This window comes from Sceloporus occidentalis, unplaced genomic scaffold (assembly GCF_023333645.1).
Source record: "Sceloporus occidentalis isolate IW3139 unplaced genomic scaffold, rSceOcc1.0.p SCAF_4, whole genome shotgun sequence".
NCBI lineage: Eukaryota > Metazoa > Chordata > Lepidosauria > Squamata > Phrynosomatidae > Sceloporus > Sceloporus occidentalis.
In genome coordinates, this window is record NW_028316984.1 from 140689470 (window position 1) to 140707429 (window position 17960).

General features: G+C 40.5%; 1 protein-coding gene across 5 annotated transcripts in view; it reads right to left on the bottom strand.

Annotated features, from left to right (window-relative positions):
• Positions 1-17960, bottom strand: part of MAP3K9 (mitogen-activated protein kinase kinase kinase 9) — a 129868-nt gene that overhangs the window by 107691 nt on the left and 4217 nt on the right. For 4 of the 5 annotated variants that reach the window (XM_089521792.1, XM_089521791.1, XM_089521790.1 and 1 more), the window contains 2 exons: positions 4549-4729; positions 2719-2867 (listed from right to left, as the gene is read on the bottom strand). In XM_089521792.1, coding sequence (XP_089377918.1) covers positions 2719-2867; positions 4549-4729 — 330 coding nt within the window. Of the gene's footprint in view, positions 1-2718; positions 2868-4498; positions 4730-17960 lie in introns of those variants that run through there. The other variant, XM_089521794.1, reaches the window with a different exon arrangement.

Genomic DNA, 17960 nt, shown 5'->3' on the forward strand with positions numbered 1-17960 from the left:
TGGAACAAAATAATAGTTTAATTGAGACAGGGGGTGGCATAGGAAAAAGGTTTTTTCCTCCCTAGAGTTTTTTAAAATACTCTTTTCCTCCCCATTGCTGACAAGTTCCTTGCAATGGACAATATAGTTACATCCTGAGGCAGCATTATCCCTGCCGCTTTACATCAGGTTTAAGACCAAAGAATGAAAATATGACATACTATAAAGTTATGTTGCCAATGCAGTGTATGAATGAGTAAGCAGGACTCTATGCAGGTGGCCTGTGGCTTTTCCTATCCTCAGGCTTGAGCTGTCACAGTATTTGCACTAATGAAGACTGTTGTGATATCTAAAAATCTCTTTTAGAGATGAAATAGCACATTCAGTGTTGTCAACTCAGAGAAGCCCACCAGCATAGTAAATACAAGAAAAAAATAAAAAACTGGAGCAAGTATCATACTGTTAGAGAACTATAAAGCTTGATAAAGGATAAAATAAGCTGCTTGTATCTTCACCATGCTTTTTTAACTATTCATTTATATATGAGGCTTGAACACTGTATTTTATAGTTGCATCTGAGGAAGTGAATCATAATCTATGACAGCACATGCTAAATTAAATATTTTAATCTTAAAGATACCACAAGATTTCCACCCACCCATTTCCCTTTTTTTAGATTTATCACTGTAAGGTTTATGAATGACTGCTGTACATTCCTTAGTTCAAGCACAAATTACAAAAAACTAAACACAATTTGTCCCAACTGGAGTATGCCTGGGCCGAGCCTGTGCTATCCTGGCCTGGGTTCCAACCTAGATCAGACCCCAAGTTGGTGCAGGGATGGGTGGGTGTTTATAAGCTCGTTCAAAACCACACCATGGGCCCACTACCACTGCATACCCCATCCTTCCCTCCACCATTGTTGCTAGTTAAGAGATCCCCATTGCCAAATTTGATGTGGGAATGGCAGTGCCTGGTTCACCCACATGGAGCAGCAATGGGGGTCTTCTTACCTGTGATAATGGTGGAGGAAGGTAAGGGAGGTGTGGGCCATCTAGTCTGCCATAGTTTACAACAGTTTCCACAGAACTCCGTGGCAAATGGCAGGTCATTTTGACAAACGCTAAGATCTGCACCCAGTCTGCCTGACCCCAGTCTGGGGCTAATGTCTTGTGTTGTTGGTTTCAATGGGTCTGTTCCAGCTTGGGCAGAGTCTGCAAGATCTGCACCCAGTCTGCCTGACCCCAGTCTGGGGCTAATGTCTTGTGTTGTTGGTTTCAATGGGTCTGTTCCAGCTTGGACTCTAACTAAATTTAGCCATTAACTTTGAATAGACCATTTGTATTTTAACGAAGACATGATTTTTACTTTCAAGACATTTTACACTCCCTCCTTGACAGTCAGCATTCCATGTTCAATGAGCATGCTCAGTTCTTACTGAGCTGTTATGCTGTCCTCTTTTCTTTTCTTCTGCAAATCTTGAACTTTCTCCACTTTTACTGATACTTCCTCCTTGAGCATGGATAGTTCCATTTTGACCATGTAAGGACTGCCATTTGGAAAACTGAATCTGATATTACTATCATCCTGCCTTGAATCCCATTTTGAGAGAGGGAGGATATAAATCCAACATAAGTAAATAAATAATACTGCAGGCAAATTTAATAATGGTAAAGAAGGAGGGGAAATGCACTTGAATAAGTTGTTACCTTGCAATCTAACTTCCCACACTATATCATAATCTTAGACATGTTTATTTAGAAGTAACTTCTTTTCTGTTCAGTGTCTGTTACATATACAGTGCACCCGCGTTATACACAGGCGCGCTTTACGCGGCTTTCAGAATACGCTAAAAGCCATGCGAGGAGGAAGGGGTGGCATGTCCCATAGGACGTGCCTGTGGCATACCTGTGGCGCTGTGTACACGAGCCCCATTCATTTAAATGGGGCTCGAGCATAGGTGGTTTTTGTTTTACGCGGGGGAATCCGGAACAGATCCCCCGCGTAAACAAAGGGCGCACTGTATTTGCATAGGATAGTCACTTCTTACAATCAGCAGATTTTTCTGAGTAGATAAAGATATGCTTGTATGAAGTTCAGAAAAAAATGGAATATCCCAAGTATTATGACTGTAAATGCTTCATAAATAATCTCTTTAGACATTTTGTTCTGATTTTATATGTGATGGTTTTGAGAATCTAGAGTGGGGGTGAAGCAGACCAGCAGCCCCAGATGACACCCAATCACAACTGCGGCAACATACTTTGAAAGCAGGCTGTCGCTGCAGTTGACAAAGAACAGCCTTTCCCTGCTCCGTTTTCTGGTTGCCTGAGCCTGCCTTAGGAGGCCTCAGAGTGGCTTCTGCATGCCCCAACCCTAAAGCGGTCAGGAGTCACTTTATTTGGCCTGTCTGCTTCAGGCCTAGGTTACATGTAGACTTTGAGAATCCAGAATAAATCACATGGAGTATTATGCATGAGGATTTGGGACACAAGTTTTATAAACTGGCCAATAGCCAAAAGCTTTCCATACATAGCAATTTGATGTCACAGTTTGATTTATAAAGCAAAAGCATAGCTTTTAACAAGAAGCAAACAAAGTAACCAATATACTACCAAGCCTAATTAAGAAACTTCAGAATCAAACTGGTCTAGAGTCATCCATTAAAAATCAACCATCATCCAGAACTATGTTCTGAAACTGAAGTATTTTGTCAGGCTCGGTTCATTCCATTCTTACCTTCCATCAGTCGGGCAAAAGGTTCTGGGCATGTTGACGGAATAGGAAGAGCAAGTTTATTCATGGCCACCCCATATGCCACTGCTAAGCCATCAATTCCTCGAAATGGTACTTCCCCAGTCAGTAGTTCCCAAAGCAATACGCCATAGCTAAAAGAGAAAAGGTTCGTCGTTCAAATAATCCCCTTCTTAAAACCAACCCATTCTCCAACATGCACAAAACAGACTGAAAGAGGTGTTTTTAAATAATTTGAAAGTACATTACATTTCATTTTGTCCAAGAATAATGAAAATATTTTCTTGTAATTAAAAAATCTGCAAGAATGAATGGATGGTTTTCATGAATGCTTGTGATCAGAACTTAGAACATTACTGTAACGAAGAATCTATTCAGCAACTTTTCACTGCACCTCACTGGGCAGGTTGTAATTATTATTGTTATTAACCCAATGAATGTCATTATATTAGACATTCCTAACATGTTGTTATTAATACTCACCCCAACACTGGCAAGCTTTTACCTATATATATATATATATATATATACACAGAGAGAGAGAGAGAGAGAGAGAGAGAGAGAGAGAGAGAGAGAGTCCTTCCTCCATTTTCACAGACTTCGAGTCCACGGCCTCAGTCCATCGTGGACTGGCAAACAGGGAAGGTTAAAATGGTGTGTTTGCCTTTGGCGCACATACAGCCACTCCAGCCAAAGGAGTTGAATATGTGCAAATTTCCATTTTTGCGGGGCAGGGGGTCCAGAACGGATCCCCCGAGAAAATGGGAGGCACGACTGTATAGCACTGGAAAACCCTCTCCCAAAAGCCCCCTCTTCCAAAACCCAGTAGAAGTTGCAGCCATTCCCAGCACTGTACTACACAGTAATACAGTGACATTTAATCAGCTTTGTTGTTAGAAGTCAGGTGGGAGGAGGTTCTGGGTCAGGACTTCAATAATGGATAAGATATCTGCATTTTCAATAACTGTTTTGACCCTGTGCCTGGTGACAATTTGTTTATATTTTATGCTGGGATGCCATAGTCAGCTCAGCTAATAGTGAATGAATGGGTGAGTGTGTACAGGTGTGTGTGTGTGTGTGTGTGTGTGTGTGTGAGAGAGAGAGAGAGAGAGAGAGAGAAAGCTGCAGTCGACCAAAGTTTGAAAGGCCACATTTGCCAATCCCCATTTGATTCAATTTGATTACCATCTCAATCTTTGTACCAAAAATTACAACAGGGCTGGGCAATGTAGCCTCAAGTTCAGTCCCCTCCCAACCACTTGCAAAAAAAAAGAAAAAGAAAAAAGAAATAGGTGTGAAAGTGACCAACTGTGTCCCTAGAAGACTCCTCAGCGGGACTGCAAGTGCCCTGTGTACATCCCAGTCACTTCACATTTCTAAAAAAGAAAACACCCTCAAGCCTTAGGAAAAGGGCTGAAAAGTCCAACTGTGCCCCACTCTCAGAGGTATCAGGAACAATGACTGGCCATTTCCACAAAGTTGTTCCAGTGCAGAAGAAACTGGGAGCAGAGGTGGGTCAGGGTATGATCCAGCAAGGTCTGGATGAGGGCAAAAGTGGCCCTGGGCCTCAGTACGGCTACCTATCCCTGCCCCCAAATTTAGAATCAAGCGAGCAGAGAAATATATGCTGCTTTCCCAAAAATACAGGAGATGCAGGGTAATAAGATGAGACAAGGAATCAAGCTGCAATAAATCTGGGAACTATGTTCAGCAGACAGGTATTTTCTGCAGAAACTGCATGCACTTTTAGATCCTGGATACCTACAATTTAGTAGTTCATAGTGTTTTTAGCAGTTCCAATGCTAGCAACTATACCTCCACACATCACTCCCTTTAGAGAACATGGATGAACGGATGACCTCTGGAGCCATCCAAGCATATGTCCCAGCTGCACTCATTTTGGTTGTCTTATGCCACTCTCTAGCCAAGCCAAAATCAGTGATCTTTAAGTTCTTGTTGTTCAGGTCTCCATTTTCCACTTTCTCGAGTATCAATACTGCAGCAGAAGGAAAGAGAAACAATGAATGAAAATAGCTTTTTGTATTTTGAGTCTTCCACAAGAAAAAAATTATGTGTATATTTGTAAAGACTTCGTATCATGTGCTAGATGAAGAGAGGAAAAAAGAAAAAAATGTCATCACCAGCAAGCTATGATACCACAAGCCAAGCAGCACAGCAGAAAACAACATTCTACAAGTTCCCAAGGTACAAGTATAGGACCCAATACTAAAAAAGCAATAATGTGGCATTGTACACTGGCATAACTAAATACAGCTAACTCATTAGCAAGTACAACTTAATCTTTAAAGAGATAGGGCTAATAAAGTTTTCAGTTTCACTGAACTATGTTTACTTTTTAAATTGAGATTTTCAGTCACAAGCCTACTATCAAATAAAAGACTGAGTGGCACTGTGCTTTATTCCTAAAAGCTACAGAGCCAGAGAGAAAGAATCTTAAACCTGTTTGCTATTTCAGAAAGTCACAGTAGGATAGTCTCAGTCAGTTTTAGCACTGCACTGGAACTTAAGACGACCTAAAGCCCAAACCATTTACAGATATATAGGTGACTGGGGGGAGGGGGGAGCCATACCTGATCAGACCAAAGACCTATCTAATTTAGTAGTTTGTTCCCACAATGGCCAAACAGATGCCTATTGAAAGCCCACAAATGGACATGAATGCAATAATACTCATTTAGCTTGAATGGTCCCAATTACATTCAAAAACAGCCTCAGTTAAGGATAATGTGTCTTCTTTGAATGAATGCCTGGAGGTGGTAATAGGCTGGATGAGGAAAAACAAACTGAAGCTGAATCCATAAAAGACAAAAGTGCTTAATGTCAAGGGTTCTAACCAGGATTTGGAGCTGTGTCAACCAGTCCTGGATGGGGTTACTCTCCCTCTGAAAGACTCTGTTCACAGCTTGGGGGTGTTTCTAAATCTGTCTCTCCAAATGACAGCTCAGATAGATGTGACAGCCAGGTGTGCTTACTATCAGCTTCAGCTGTTAAACCAGCTGCATCCCTTTCTAGAGCTAAAGGACTTAAAGATGGTAATGCATGCATTGGAAAGCTTAAGGCTACACTTTTGCTATAAGCTGTACATTGGGCTACCTCTGTCCCAAATTTGGAAACTTCCATTAGTTCAAAACATGGCAGCCAGTTTGATTACTAGTACATCCAGAAGTGATCATATCACACCAATATTAAAATCACTCCACTAACTGCCAATTAGTTTTTGGGCAAGGTACGAAGTGTTGATTATTATCCTGTTTCTCTGAAAATAAGACATACCCATAAAATAAGCCGTAGTAGGATTTCTAACCATTTGCGCAATATAAGCCATACCCCAAAAATAAGACATAGTGATAGGCCTGGCGTGGAATGGAAAGGGGGGGGGGAGGGAGTGGAAAGCTTGGTGCCAATGGTTCTAAAGGAAATGGAGTCACAAGAAATTCAGGAGGGAATTCCAGGTTTGGAGAGTTATGATGATGTTCCAGAAGACAACTTAACTATATTTGAATAAATGTAGATTGATGTACTGTACTTAATAAAAATGAGATATCCCCTGAAAATAAGCCATAGTGTGTCTTCTTGAGGAAAAATAAATATAATACCGTGTCTTATTTTCAGGGAGACATAGTATTTTTAAAGCTCCACATGATTTGGGTCTTGGTTAACTATGGGATCACCATCTCCAATATAATCCACCTTGTATACTCAGGCCCTCTGGGAGACATTTTCTCTAGTCAGCCAGAACTAGGTAACAACAGTCAGACAATTTCTTCAGCCGCCCCTTGAGTGTGGAATGACCTGCTGGAAGAGACTGGACAGCTGAATTCATTTTTTCAAATTTAAAACAGCCTTAAAGACTAGTCTCTTCTGGCAGGTCTATCCAGATTATTTTTAAATTGTGAATTTTAAATAATGAATTTTAAAAGTGGATTGTTTTAACATATATGTGTTTTATTTGTTCTTTTAAACTGATGCATGTTTTACTGATTTGTTTTTAACTGGGTGTCTCTTAAGAAATAATCTCTCTATTCCTTAGAGTGACATCCCCCTTTCTTGAGATCTTCATTGCCTGACAGCAGAAGAGCTATTATCCTGCAAGTAAAATATTGCTATCACATACCTGAAGACTTTGTCCACCAGTACCCTTCACAGTTTTTCCAAGACCCAAGGGAATGAACTTATGTGTCTGTTTTAAACAAACCCATGCAGAAATGACATCTATCGAGGATAGTCTCAATACTTTTCTAGCTTTCTATCTTAAAAGGTTGTTCTCCCCTCTTTTGTTAGCCCATTCAAAAAGCTACATGCCTTGAAGTGTACCCAAGACAGTATCAGAATCTAATGTGGCCTCTTCTGCACTGATGTAATGCGTTCCTGACAAACCACTCTGAGAAGGAGCAGGATGCCAAGTTGTGTATCAGTTGAAGCTTAAGAACAGTCATCAGTGGCACCTTGTAGACAACACACCAGTGATCCAGTTCAAGCTTACAATAGGGACAAATTACATTCCCTGAAAATATTAAACACCCAGACTTATTCAACTCTATTGGAAGAGCACCACATTTTCTCTTCTTTCCTTTTCCTGTTCCAGCTTTTGAACATGCACTTTTGACATGACAGCCATGGAAAAAGTTCCTGTCAGAGCAGGACTTGCTGTTGCCATGGAACTGAGAGAATCTGTTCACATTTTCTTGTTTTTGAACACCTCTCATTTTCAAGCTGGTTTCTTTTCTTCTTCTTCTTATATGTCCCGAGCTAAGCAATGAAAAATAAAACCAGAACCCTGTACACTAGGAGATACAGTATTTCTATTTTATTTCTATATTAAATTCAGTGAGTTCTACTTAATTTTGTTCTATCCAGCAAAGAACATTCACAACAAGTAATTACAAAAGCTAAAGCCAATGATAAAAATATTGCATTTTCAGCTCCATAACAGTAGATTCAAGAGCAATAGCAGATGCTGGTACATACTAGAGAGAGGCTAAACATAATCTGTTGAATGTGTGCCTATTTCACACGGCCTGGACAGATTCACCTGGATGCATTATACAAAAATAATATTATAATAAGAAAACAGAATCTGGGCCAGATCATAGAAAAGAGAAGTGAAAAGATGGATTAAAGACAATATTTATAAATAGAAGAAACAGATTTCTGCTTTGTCTACATCACTGACTCTCAGCTGAAAGATTATGAACTTAGAATAGGCTCTATCACTAGTAACAGCACTCCATCATCTGTGGAGACGGTCAGGAAAAGGAGGAGGATAACTAATACAGAGAAGAAGAGTTACATAAGAAGTGGTTTCATGTAGTAGACTGAGAGTGAAGAGAGGCTTAGGGTCCAAAATGACTGAAGACAAGTGATATAGACCACAAAAAATATTCAAATACGAATGAGGACAAGAGGGAGTAATGAATGACCAAACTGAAAGGATTGATCAATAATAATTTTCACTGAAATTTAAGACAAAATTATCTCCTGTTTTTCTCTTTTATCTGCACTGGTAACAGTGAATATTTCTGGAGTTTGGGGATTATAAAAGCATATCCAAAATGAAACCTCAGTCTAGATACCTGCCATCTAAAATGTATCTTACCTACAGTATATAATACTGCAGAGTGATCCTGCAATCGAGAGCCTCTGGCATCTTGCCTTTCACTGCACTTTAGCTGCCTGTGCTGCTCTATAGTTACTCATTTTTGTGTGCCAGTCCTATTAGCTGAACATATCTCGAAAATGCACTGCCAGAGATCAGTAAAGTGCATGCTGCAGTTCAGAATGTCAGCAGAATGAATACAGTAAAATGGAAAACGCAAAGAATACTGAGTAACAGCACAATCAATGCACTTTTGAGGAAGCCTACTTCCATCTTCAGAAACTGTATGCCAGTCAGTTGGTCTGCTGAATTTTTTTTTTAAAAATAGCTTCTTGAAAGTAGAACAATTATTAAAACCAACCTGAATATCACAAAGTTTTAAACAAGCTTTTCAGTTCTCCAGAACTCTTCCCCAGAGCAAATTCAAAGGATTATCCTTATGCATTTACACACATACATGCATGAAATTATGAACTGGTAGAAATTCTCAGTGTCTGAAACCAATGTGTATTACCCAAAGTATTACAAAACTAGAGTAGAACTGTTTGAGTTTAGTATTCTTATAAAAAAAAAACCTGCTACTGCTCAAAGAGGAAGACAACATACTAAACCATGATTAGAAGATAGTGTTGGCAATGTATGAGTGAAAAGAACATAACAAAAAAGGAGGCTCACTCAGGAGCCTTATGGCTATGGACTTACATAGGGCAAGACCCAGTCCCACGCAGGACGTAGAGATAGGTAAATCTCCAGGACTCACGTAAGTTAAAAAACCACTGATTTAGAATTTGTCAAACTTTGGATTTTCTTAGTAGGCAACAAATGCAAGGTGTTACCATATCCCACAAATGACACTGCTTTGCCATGGTGGCATTGTGTCCTCCTGTAAGGCAAGAGGCTATGTTGACAGCAATAGTGTTGTTGGTAGAGACTCTCAGACAGGCTTTTGTAGATGAGCCAGATTACATGTACCAAACCACTACTGGACAGCAGCATTAGTGGAGGATCTCTGAGAGACAACAGCAGTGGCATCATAGCTAACACTTGTCAGTAGTGTGCAGAAGGAGGCATGGTAAGCCCCTTTTTAACTGTACGATGAAAGTGTCCAAAATGAAATAAAACAAAGTGCCAGAACGTGAGACTCCTAGGTCAGATGGCACTCAACAAACTACTAAGGTACAGCAGAGGAAAATTATGAGGAGCACTGTGGCTAATGGCTCAAGACAAAAGAATGTTCAGCTTATTGTGTGCTCAGAAGTGAGAGGAAAGTCCAAAGCTTAACAACATATATTATAGGAACATGGGAATGTGAAAAGAATGAATCAGGGGGAGCTAGACACAGTAAAACAAGAAATGGGAGTGTAAACATTGCAATACTTGGAGTGAATGAAGTAAAGTGGACAGGACGGGGATATTTTGAGTCAGATAATTACACAATGTTTTACTCAGGAAATGAAAATTTAAGAAGAAATGAAGTAGCATGAATAGTGAGGAGAGATATAGCAAAAGCAATCAAAAGAGATAATGTAAAGTCTGACCAAATAATATCAGTAAGATGTCAGGGAAAACTTAGCAATATAACCATAATCCAAGTTTATGTTTCAACAACAGAGACAGAAGAAAAAGAAACTGAAATATTCTATGTAGGTGTCCAGGAGGATATCAACCACACACCAAAACAGGGCATATTGTTAGTCATAAGCAATTACAATGCAAAAGCAAGAAACAGAATAGAATCAGATTGTAGAAACATTTGGTCTAGGATCAAGAAATAAAGCAGGAGAGTGACTGTCTGAATTTTGAGAGGCCAACAGTTCGTTCATCATAGGCACATTCTTCAAACAACCAAGTAAAGGACTATACAGTCACCCCTCCTTTTTCATGGGGATCTGTTCTGGACCCCTTACGAAAATGGAATTTCGCTTATATTCAAGCCCCATTGGCTTGAACATAGGCATGAAGCCGCGGGCGTGCGCGGGCACACGCCTCGGGCACGCACCCATCGTTTCCCTCTCCTTTTGTCCCTCACGCATAAGCAAGGGATGTGAGTTTCAAAACTGCATGAACAGAGGGAGGACTGTATACATACATCACTGGTACTGATGACCTTGAAACCATAGATTAAGGAGGTTTGCTTTCCTTTTATATTTCACCTTTTAATCCAAAGAATTTAAGAGTAGATTTTTCTCCCTATTTTATCCTCTTCCCATGAAGCAGGTTAGGTTGAGACTATCTGACTTCAGGTCACTGAGTTTGACATTCAAAAGGGAAACTGAGTCTAGAGCTCCTCACCTTTGTATTACACTCTACCCATGGCTACTTCTCCTCCTTTCCTGTTTGGCCTGTTTCTCTTTAAAAGGTTATACACCTCTATTACTACACTCCAATCATGAGACTCATCCCACCAGGTTTTGGTGATGCATATTATATAGCATTTGCTTTTTTGTGCTAGGAGTTCAAGTTCATCTTGCTTATTTACCATGCTCTGTGCATTAGTGTAGAGACAACTAAAACCATGGGTTCTCCCCCTTAGCTGCCTGTGTAAAGTCCCCCCCCCCCGATTGTTGTGTCCCTGCACTATTCGCCTTGTTCCTGCTATAACAGTTTGACTATCCTCTCCAGCCCTTGGTGAACTCCTACCTTCCAAGGTATTGTCTCCCTCCCCCACATAACTCAGTTTAAAGCCCTCCTGATAAAATTTTTGGGACTATTGGTAAAAATGTTTCTGCCAACTGGTGTGAGGTGCAACCCATCCCTTGCCAGAAGTCCCCCCTCATGAAAACGCAGCCCATGATCCAAGAATCCAAATCATTTTTTGCAGCACCATCTGTGGAGCCAGTTGTTCACCTCTGCTATTTTTGTCTCCCTTCCTGGACCATGCCCTTCAACTGGGAGAATAGATAAGATGACAGCCTGTGCATCCGTCTCTTTCAGCTTCCTACCCAGAGCCTGATAATCGCCTCTGATATTCTGAAGGCTGTGCCTTGCAGCATCGCTGATTCCCACATGGACCAAAAGGAAGGGGTAATGGTCAATAGGCTTGACAAGTCTTGTCAGCCTCTCTGTCACATCACAGATCTTTGCCTCAGGGATACAATCTTGCCAGGCCCACAAACCACTGATTCAATACCCCCCCAGCAAAGTGTCCCCCCCCCCACATGCCTCCTTCACAGCTTAGCAGCGGCTGTTCCCTGTGGTGGTAACTCCCAGGGTCCCCTGCACTGTCACTGAGGAATATCCCTGCTGCTCTTCCTCGTCATCCCTGATAAGAGAAAGAACTTAAAATCGATTCTGTAGCTGCAAGCTCTCAGAACAATCCCTGGTTTCCTTACTTCTACACATGTTTTCTGCCACTTGAGGTGTAGTTGTTCCCCTGCTTGCTCTATTCCACAGCTTGAGAATGTAGGACGAACGAGGGAGGCCCTTTAACATCTTCAGCATCCCCTCCAGCCCCGGACCAACTCAGCGTGGGGGGTGGCCCATAAAGCCTTGGACTCCTCATTCCCAGCCATGGACTTGCCAGGAGGAAAAGGTAGGATGAGTGAGGGAAGCCCTGTAACAACTTCGCCCCCCCCTTCCAGCCCAGTACTAACAGTGTGGGCGGTGGCCCATAAAACCTCGGGCCATACTAAGAATATTATTTTGTTGCTAATTTTTAGTCTCCCCATTTTTAGGGGTTAGATTGTAATCTTTTAATTGTCACTTCTTAACTATAATCTTGTAACTTGCTAGGCTGTATTTGTTTTCTAATTTCATTGTTTATTGGCATTTGCTTTGCTATTTTTTGAATGAGGGATTGGAAATGGGGATAATTATTGATTTGAATGTAATCTTTTGTGTTATCCTTTGTTATAATTGAATTGTTGTGATATTATGATGATGATGATGATTTACTATGTATTGCTATGTTATATTGTTTTATTATTTTCATGTTTATTGTTATTGCTTTGTATTATCCCCACTGTTGTAAGCCACCTGGATTCCCAGTGATTGGGCAAGATATAAATAAATCCTATTATTATCATCATCATCATTATTATTATTGACAACGGACTAAGGCAGGGGTAGGCAACCTGCGGCCCGCGGGCCGGATGCGGCCCGGCGAGGCCTTGGGACCGGCCCCAGCCCGGTCCTGCCGCCGATTGCCGCCAGGGCCTTTGGCCTCTCGTGCGCAGGGGCAAGGGGGGCAATTGTCTATAGACACCTCAGAAACATGCATTTATATTAACATTTTTTAAAAAAATCAGCAAATTTTTTTGCGTGTCCTCCACTTTTTTAAAAAAAGTGTCCACCATTTGAAAATGTTGTCCTACATTTGTCCTGGTTTATTTATTTATTTAAATTTTTAAAAAATTATTTAATTATTTATTTTTTTGCTTCGGCCCCCCAGTTGTCTGAGGGACAGCAACCCGGCCCCCGGCTCAAAAAGGTTGCCTACCCCTGGACTAAGGGATCAAGTTGGCACTGCAAAATCCTTGGCTAATAACAAGAATTAAAGGCATACTAGGAATTAAGTACTGTTTTGCTTAAGCGCCAGGTTAAAGGGCAAACTACATCAAACTGTCAAACTTTACCTGGTTTCATTATGCATCCACTTGACTTTACAAGAATCTAGTTGTCAGCATCTATAGCAAGAATTTGACTGCCAGGTCAAAAAGAGAGCCAGCATGGTATAGTGGTTTGAGTGTTGGACTACAACTCTGGAAACCAGGATTTGATTCCTAGCTCAGCCATGAAACCACTGCGTGACTCTGGGCATGCCACATGTTCTCAGCTTGAGGGGAAGGCAATGGCAAACCTCCTTTGAACAAATCTTGCCAAGAAAATGCCATGATAGATTTGCCTTAGGGTTTCCATAAATCAGAAATGACTTGAAAGCACACAACAACAACAACTCAAAATTTCACATTCAAAATTTAAAGTTAATTCTGACTTCACAAGTCAGTAACCATGGGGCTAAACAGACAGGCAAAAAGAGGTGCTTTCAGGCTGACTTGAAGGTGTGGCGTTTAGATGCCTTGAAGACAGCAGGAAAGTGTTTAGGGAGTGCTTAAGTGCACTGATAAGCAGTATAGAAATGTACTTGCTATTGCCCTCTAGGCACCTTACGCAGAGAAAAGCTGTTTCAAAAAGAAGCAGCTTTCCCCATGCTTCTTCCTGCTTGAAGCAATATCATGTGGTCATGACACTCCAGCTGCCTGGGAGCCAGCAGTGCAGTTGGTGGGATTTCAATGTGGCTTCAAAAAAGGCAGCTTCAAGCCACTTTTTCCTGCCCATCTGTTTCGCCTCTATGTTACATTGACACACAATGCTATAATTTACAATGTTTACAAAGTATAAATTTTGATAGCCAAATGTCTTATTCAGGAATGTATGACTGCTATAAGAAAACTTCTAATTGTCCTATTTTCAGATAGTGTTTAGTACGTGGGTTAAACTCTAGTCTTGGCAGCCAACTAATGTAGTCCAGAATAAATTTGTGCTAGATTAGACTACACTATCCTTGACCTATTATAAACTATGAGTACTGCCATGCCAGTCTTATAAGTTCACCAAGTAATCAGCTTGCAGAGGGTGATGGCTGTTGCTAGCCCACCAGACAGGATATATCTATGTCAGCTATTTATAACCTTAAAAGGGAAAGAACATGCCCAGACTATTTCCCTACTTGATGGCAATCCTTACTAGGTATAAATGGCTGTTCAAAACACTGTTTACGGAATTTAGGCACATCTTCAGAAACAAAAATGAGCTAGCTATCCTAGCTATCATGTCTTCATTGCAAAGAAATGAGGACAGAATGGAATGCAGGAAGCAACAGCAAACAAGGGATGCTCAGCTTTCCCTTACCATTCTTCTCTCCCAGTCAGGTCTAGGAGCATCTATGTCACATGTCCTAAATCATCTGGTAAAAGAGTCAGTGAAGCATTTCCTCCCAAATACCTCCCTTAGGAAAATTTAACTCCTATCTTAAATTTCATGCAGTGAACACAGAATGAAGCATAGTGCCTTGAATTAAGTGAGATACAGGTTGAGTCTCCCTTATCTGAAATGCATGGGACCAGAAGCATTTTGGAGATGATGATTATTATTATTATTGATTTTGGAATACAGATACCTGTATTTGCATATACATACATAATGAGAAATCTCTGCGATGGGACCCAAGTCTAAACACATAATGTATTTTTTATCTGAATCTTATATACATAGGCTGAAGGTTAACTTATACTGTATAATACTGTTAATAATATTGTGCATGAAAAAGTTTCTCTACATTGAACTATCAGAAAGCAAATGTGCCACTATCTCAGCCACACATGAAACAAGTTTTGGGTTTTGGAATACAGTATTTCTGATTTCAGAATTCCAGATAAGGGAGGCTCAACATGTACAGAGTTTCTTAAAATACTTCACCAGTTAGCATGGATGGAACTACTGAGTAGCTTTCTTAGCCAAAAATGCAAAACACATTACAAAGGAGCACTCTGATATAGTCAAATATTTTCCTTAGCACAAAGAGCAACAAATACCTAAGCACTAAGACAAAATTCTTCCCAAGGTCAGAGAGATTTAACACACATTGACAGCTAGCATCTCACTAATTATACTGGAGACTGACAGAGGGCAGCTTTGCTAAGAGGTTTATTCCTGTGGGTTTTTTTTAATTAGTTACATCTTGGCTGCAACAGTGTCATTTTCTTCCACAGTTAGAGAATTCCCAGCGAGTCTATCAGGACTTCCACAAATTTTAAGTAATGTTGACACTGAATATACACATTTGCAGGACTTTCAGCAATTTCCATTTTGTATTTACTTCAAGAAAATCTTACTTAAAGGTTCAGAGAGAGATCAGAATGAAAATAATTTCCTGTCTCAATCAGTACTCATAAAGCGTACATGTTCACAAAGCCTTGCAAAACTACACCAGGATTGTCCCATACCTCTTCGTGGTTACATGTTCTCTTCTACAGATACAGAAAGGCAAATAGGCCTCACTGAAACGTGGTGAGATGAGTCTCATAACTGGAACATAGTAATGGAAGGGTACGGCCTATTCCAAACAAATAGACCAAACAGAAAATGAGAATGAGCAGTGTTATGTCTCAAAAGTGTGTACACCTGCGAGGAAATCCAAGACTTAGAGCACAGAAAACAGATTGAGTGCCTCTGGATAAAAATTAAAGGAAAGAGAAACAACAGTGACTTCACTGTATGTGTCTACTATAAGCCAGATTTAAAATTTGGATGATTTCTTCCTAAAACAAATGGCCAAATATTCAAAAAGAAGAGATGTAATAGTACTGTAATGGGAAACTTCACACCCCTGACATAAATTCCTCACTAGTCTTACAAGGGGTCAGATTGAACCTAACCAAAGAAATGAACTGGTGGAAATAGTGGGATCCTTAGGTGGGATTTGTTATACAGAAAAAGGTAAAGCCAAACATAGTCAGACACTCACTCTTGACTTTTAAAAAAAAGGGAAATTCTGGGTAAGATCTCATGGTCAGAATAAGTTCATGATACATGGAAGTTTCTTAAAGGTGAGATATTGAAGGCACAGTTGCAAACAATTCCAAATGGGAAAAAATGAGAGGCATCTAAAGAAACCAGGGTGTCTAAAGAAAAAAAGAATTTTCAGGTGATCTGAGATTTAAAAGAGCGATGTATAAGACATGGAAGAAGGGGAAAATCACCAAAAACATACAAATGAATAGCTAGTGCATGTAGGGGGAAGCCATAAAAGCTGAAACTCAGAATGAGCTCAGGCTCACTCAAGAGGTTAAAAATAATTTTAAATGAGGGAGGGGGGTTGACTATGTTGAGAGCAAGAGAAGAACAAGGAAATGGTAGGATCATTGCACAGAGAAAGAATAGAAAGAAGCCTGAACTGTTCAGCATCTTCTTTGTCTCAGTTTTCTTCCAAAATGAAAACAGTCTCTAATTGGTGAAACAGAATAAATCATACAGTAAGAAGAATAGTTAAACAGGCAGTAAAGGAATACCTAGCTACTCAAGTCTCCATGGCCTGATTAACTGCATCCAAGAGTACTAAAAGATGCAGTCTCAAAGCCACTGTAAATACTGTTTTGAGAATTCCCGGTGAACAGAAGACATTCCAGCAGATTGGTGGTGAGCAAATGTTGCCCCCATCTAAGACACAGGGGTCTTAATAAACCACAAGCTAAACATGAGTCAACAGTGTGATGTGGTGCCCAACAAAGCCAATACAGTTCTGGGCTGCACCAACAATATAATATCCAAACAGAGGGAGTACAGTAGGACCTTGGTATCTGCAGAGGGATGCATTCCATACTACCACCCCCATGGACATCAAAATCTATGGGACCTCAAGTCCATTGTCCCCATGCACACAGCCATGCCGCCATTAGGGACAGCCACTGTTGCCCCCAATGGCAGCGAGTGCACGCAAGCTGCATCACCATTAGGAACAATGGGATGGGGGTTTACCTGAACTCCCATTGTCCCTAATGGCAGTGTGGCTATGTGCATGTGCTGCCATTGGAGACAGTGTGGGCTTGCCGTCCATGAATACTTAAATCCGTGGATGGCAAGTCCGTGGATATTGAGGTCCCACTGTATTAGTGTCACGCCATACTGCTTTGATCAGACTTCACATAGAATATGAACTTTAAAAATTAAGTATCTGAAGGGATGTCATGTAGAAGAAAGAATGTTGCAGAGACTACAGTATGAACCAAAGAGACTTCACCTAAACATTAGGAGCTGATTGACAGTGAAATAGATTGCTTCAGAAGGTAGTGGACACCTCTGAAGATCTTTAAAACCTTATTTTATTCTATTTCTGTTACAGAAAAAATGTCTCTCTTCCAGCTCACAGTTGCTCCCACTTATTCCTCCACCATAGCCATGCTACTACTGCAAAAGTTAGTCATCGCCATCTAATAGTATCCCAGTGATCAACCCTGGTGGTGCAGTGGTTAAATGCCTGTACTGCAGCCATTCACTCAAAACCACAAGGTTGCGAGTTCAAGACCAGCAAAAGGGCCCAAGCTCGACTCAGGCTTGCATCCTTCCGAGGTCGCTAAAATGAGTACCCAGACTGTTGGGGGCAAATTAGCTTACTTGCTAATTAGCTTACTTGCTGTTCACCGCTATGATCTTTGGAATAGCGGTATATAAATAAAACAAAAAAAAATTAAATTAACCAAAAGAAACAGACCATTCTGCCTATGGCAATGGAAGCTATGACTTGTCAAATGACCAGAAAATGATATGTTACAGGTATGGCCTTAAAGTTAGAAACATTTATAGATCACAAAAATCCTGAAAACTGGATTATTCTGCATAGCACTGACTGCCAGCATGCTTCAGTAAAGACATCACAATGCTCTTACTACTGCCAGCTTTAACATCCATATGAGTAAAGGCAATTAATATTTGATAATCTCATGAACGGGAGTTGTGTGGTCTTCCAAATGTTGATGAATTTTAATTTCTCAGTATTTCTTATCACTGGCTATCATGCCTGGGGCTGCTGGGAGCTGCAGTTTGGCAATAGTGAACCATACACTTCTCACCTTTCGCTAGATGCTTATGTTAGCTAAATGTCCAACACAAAAGT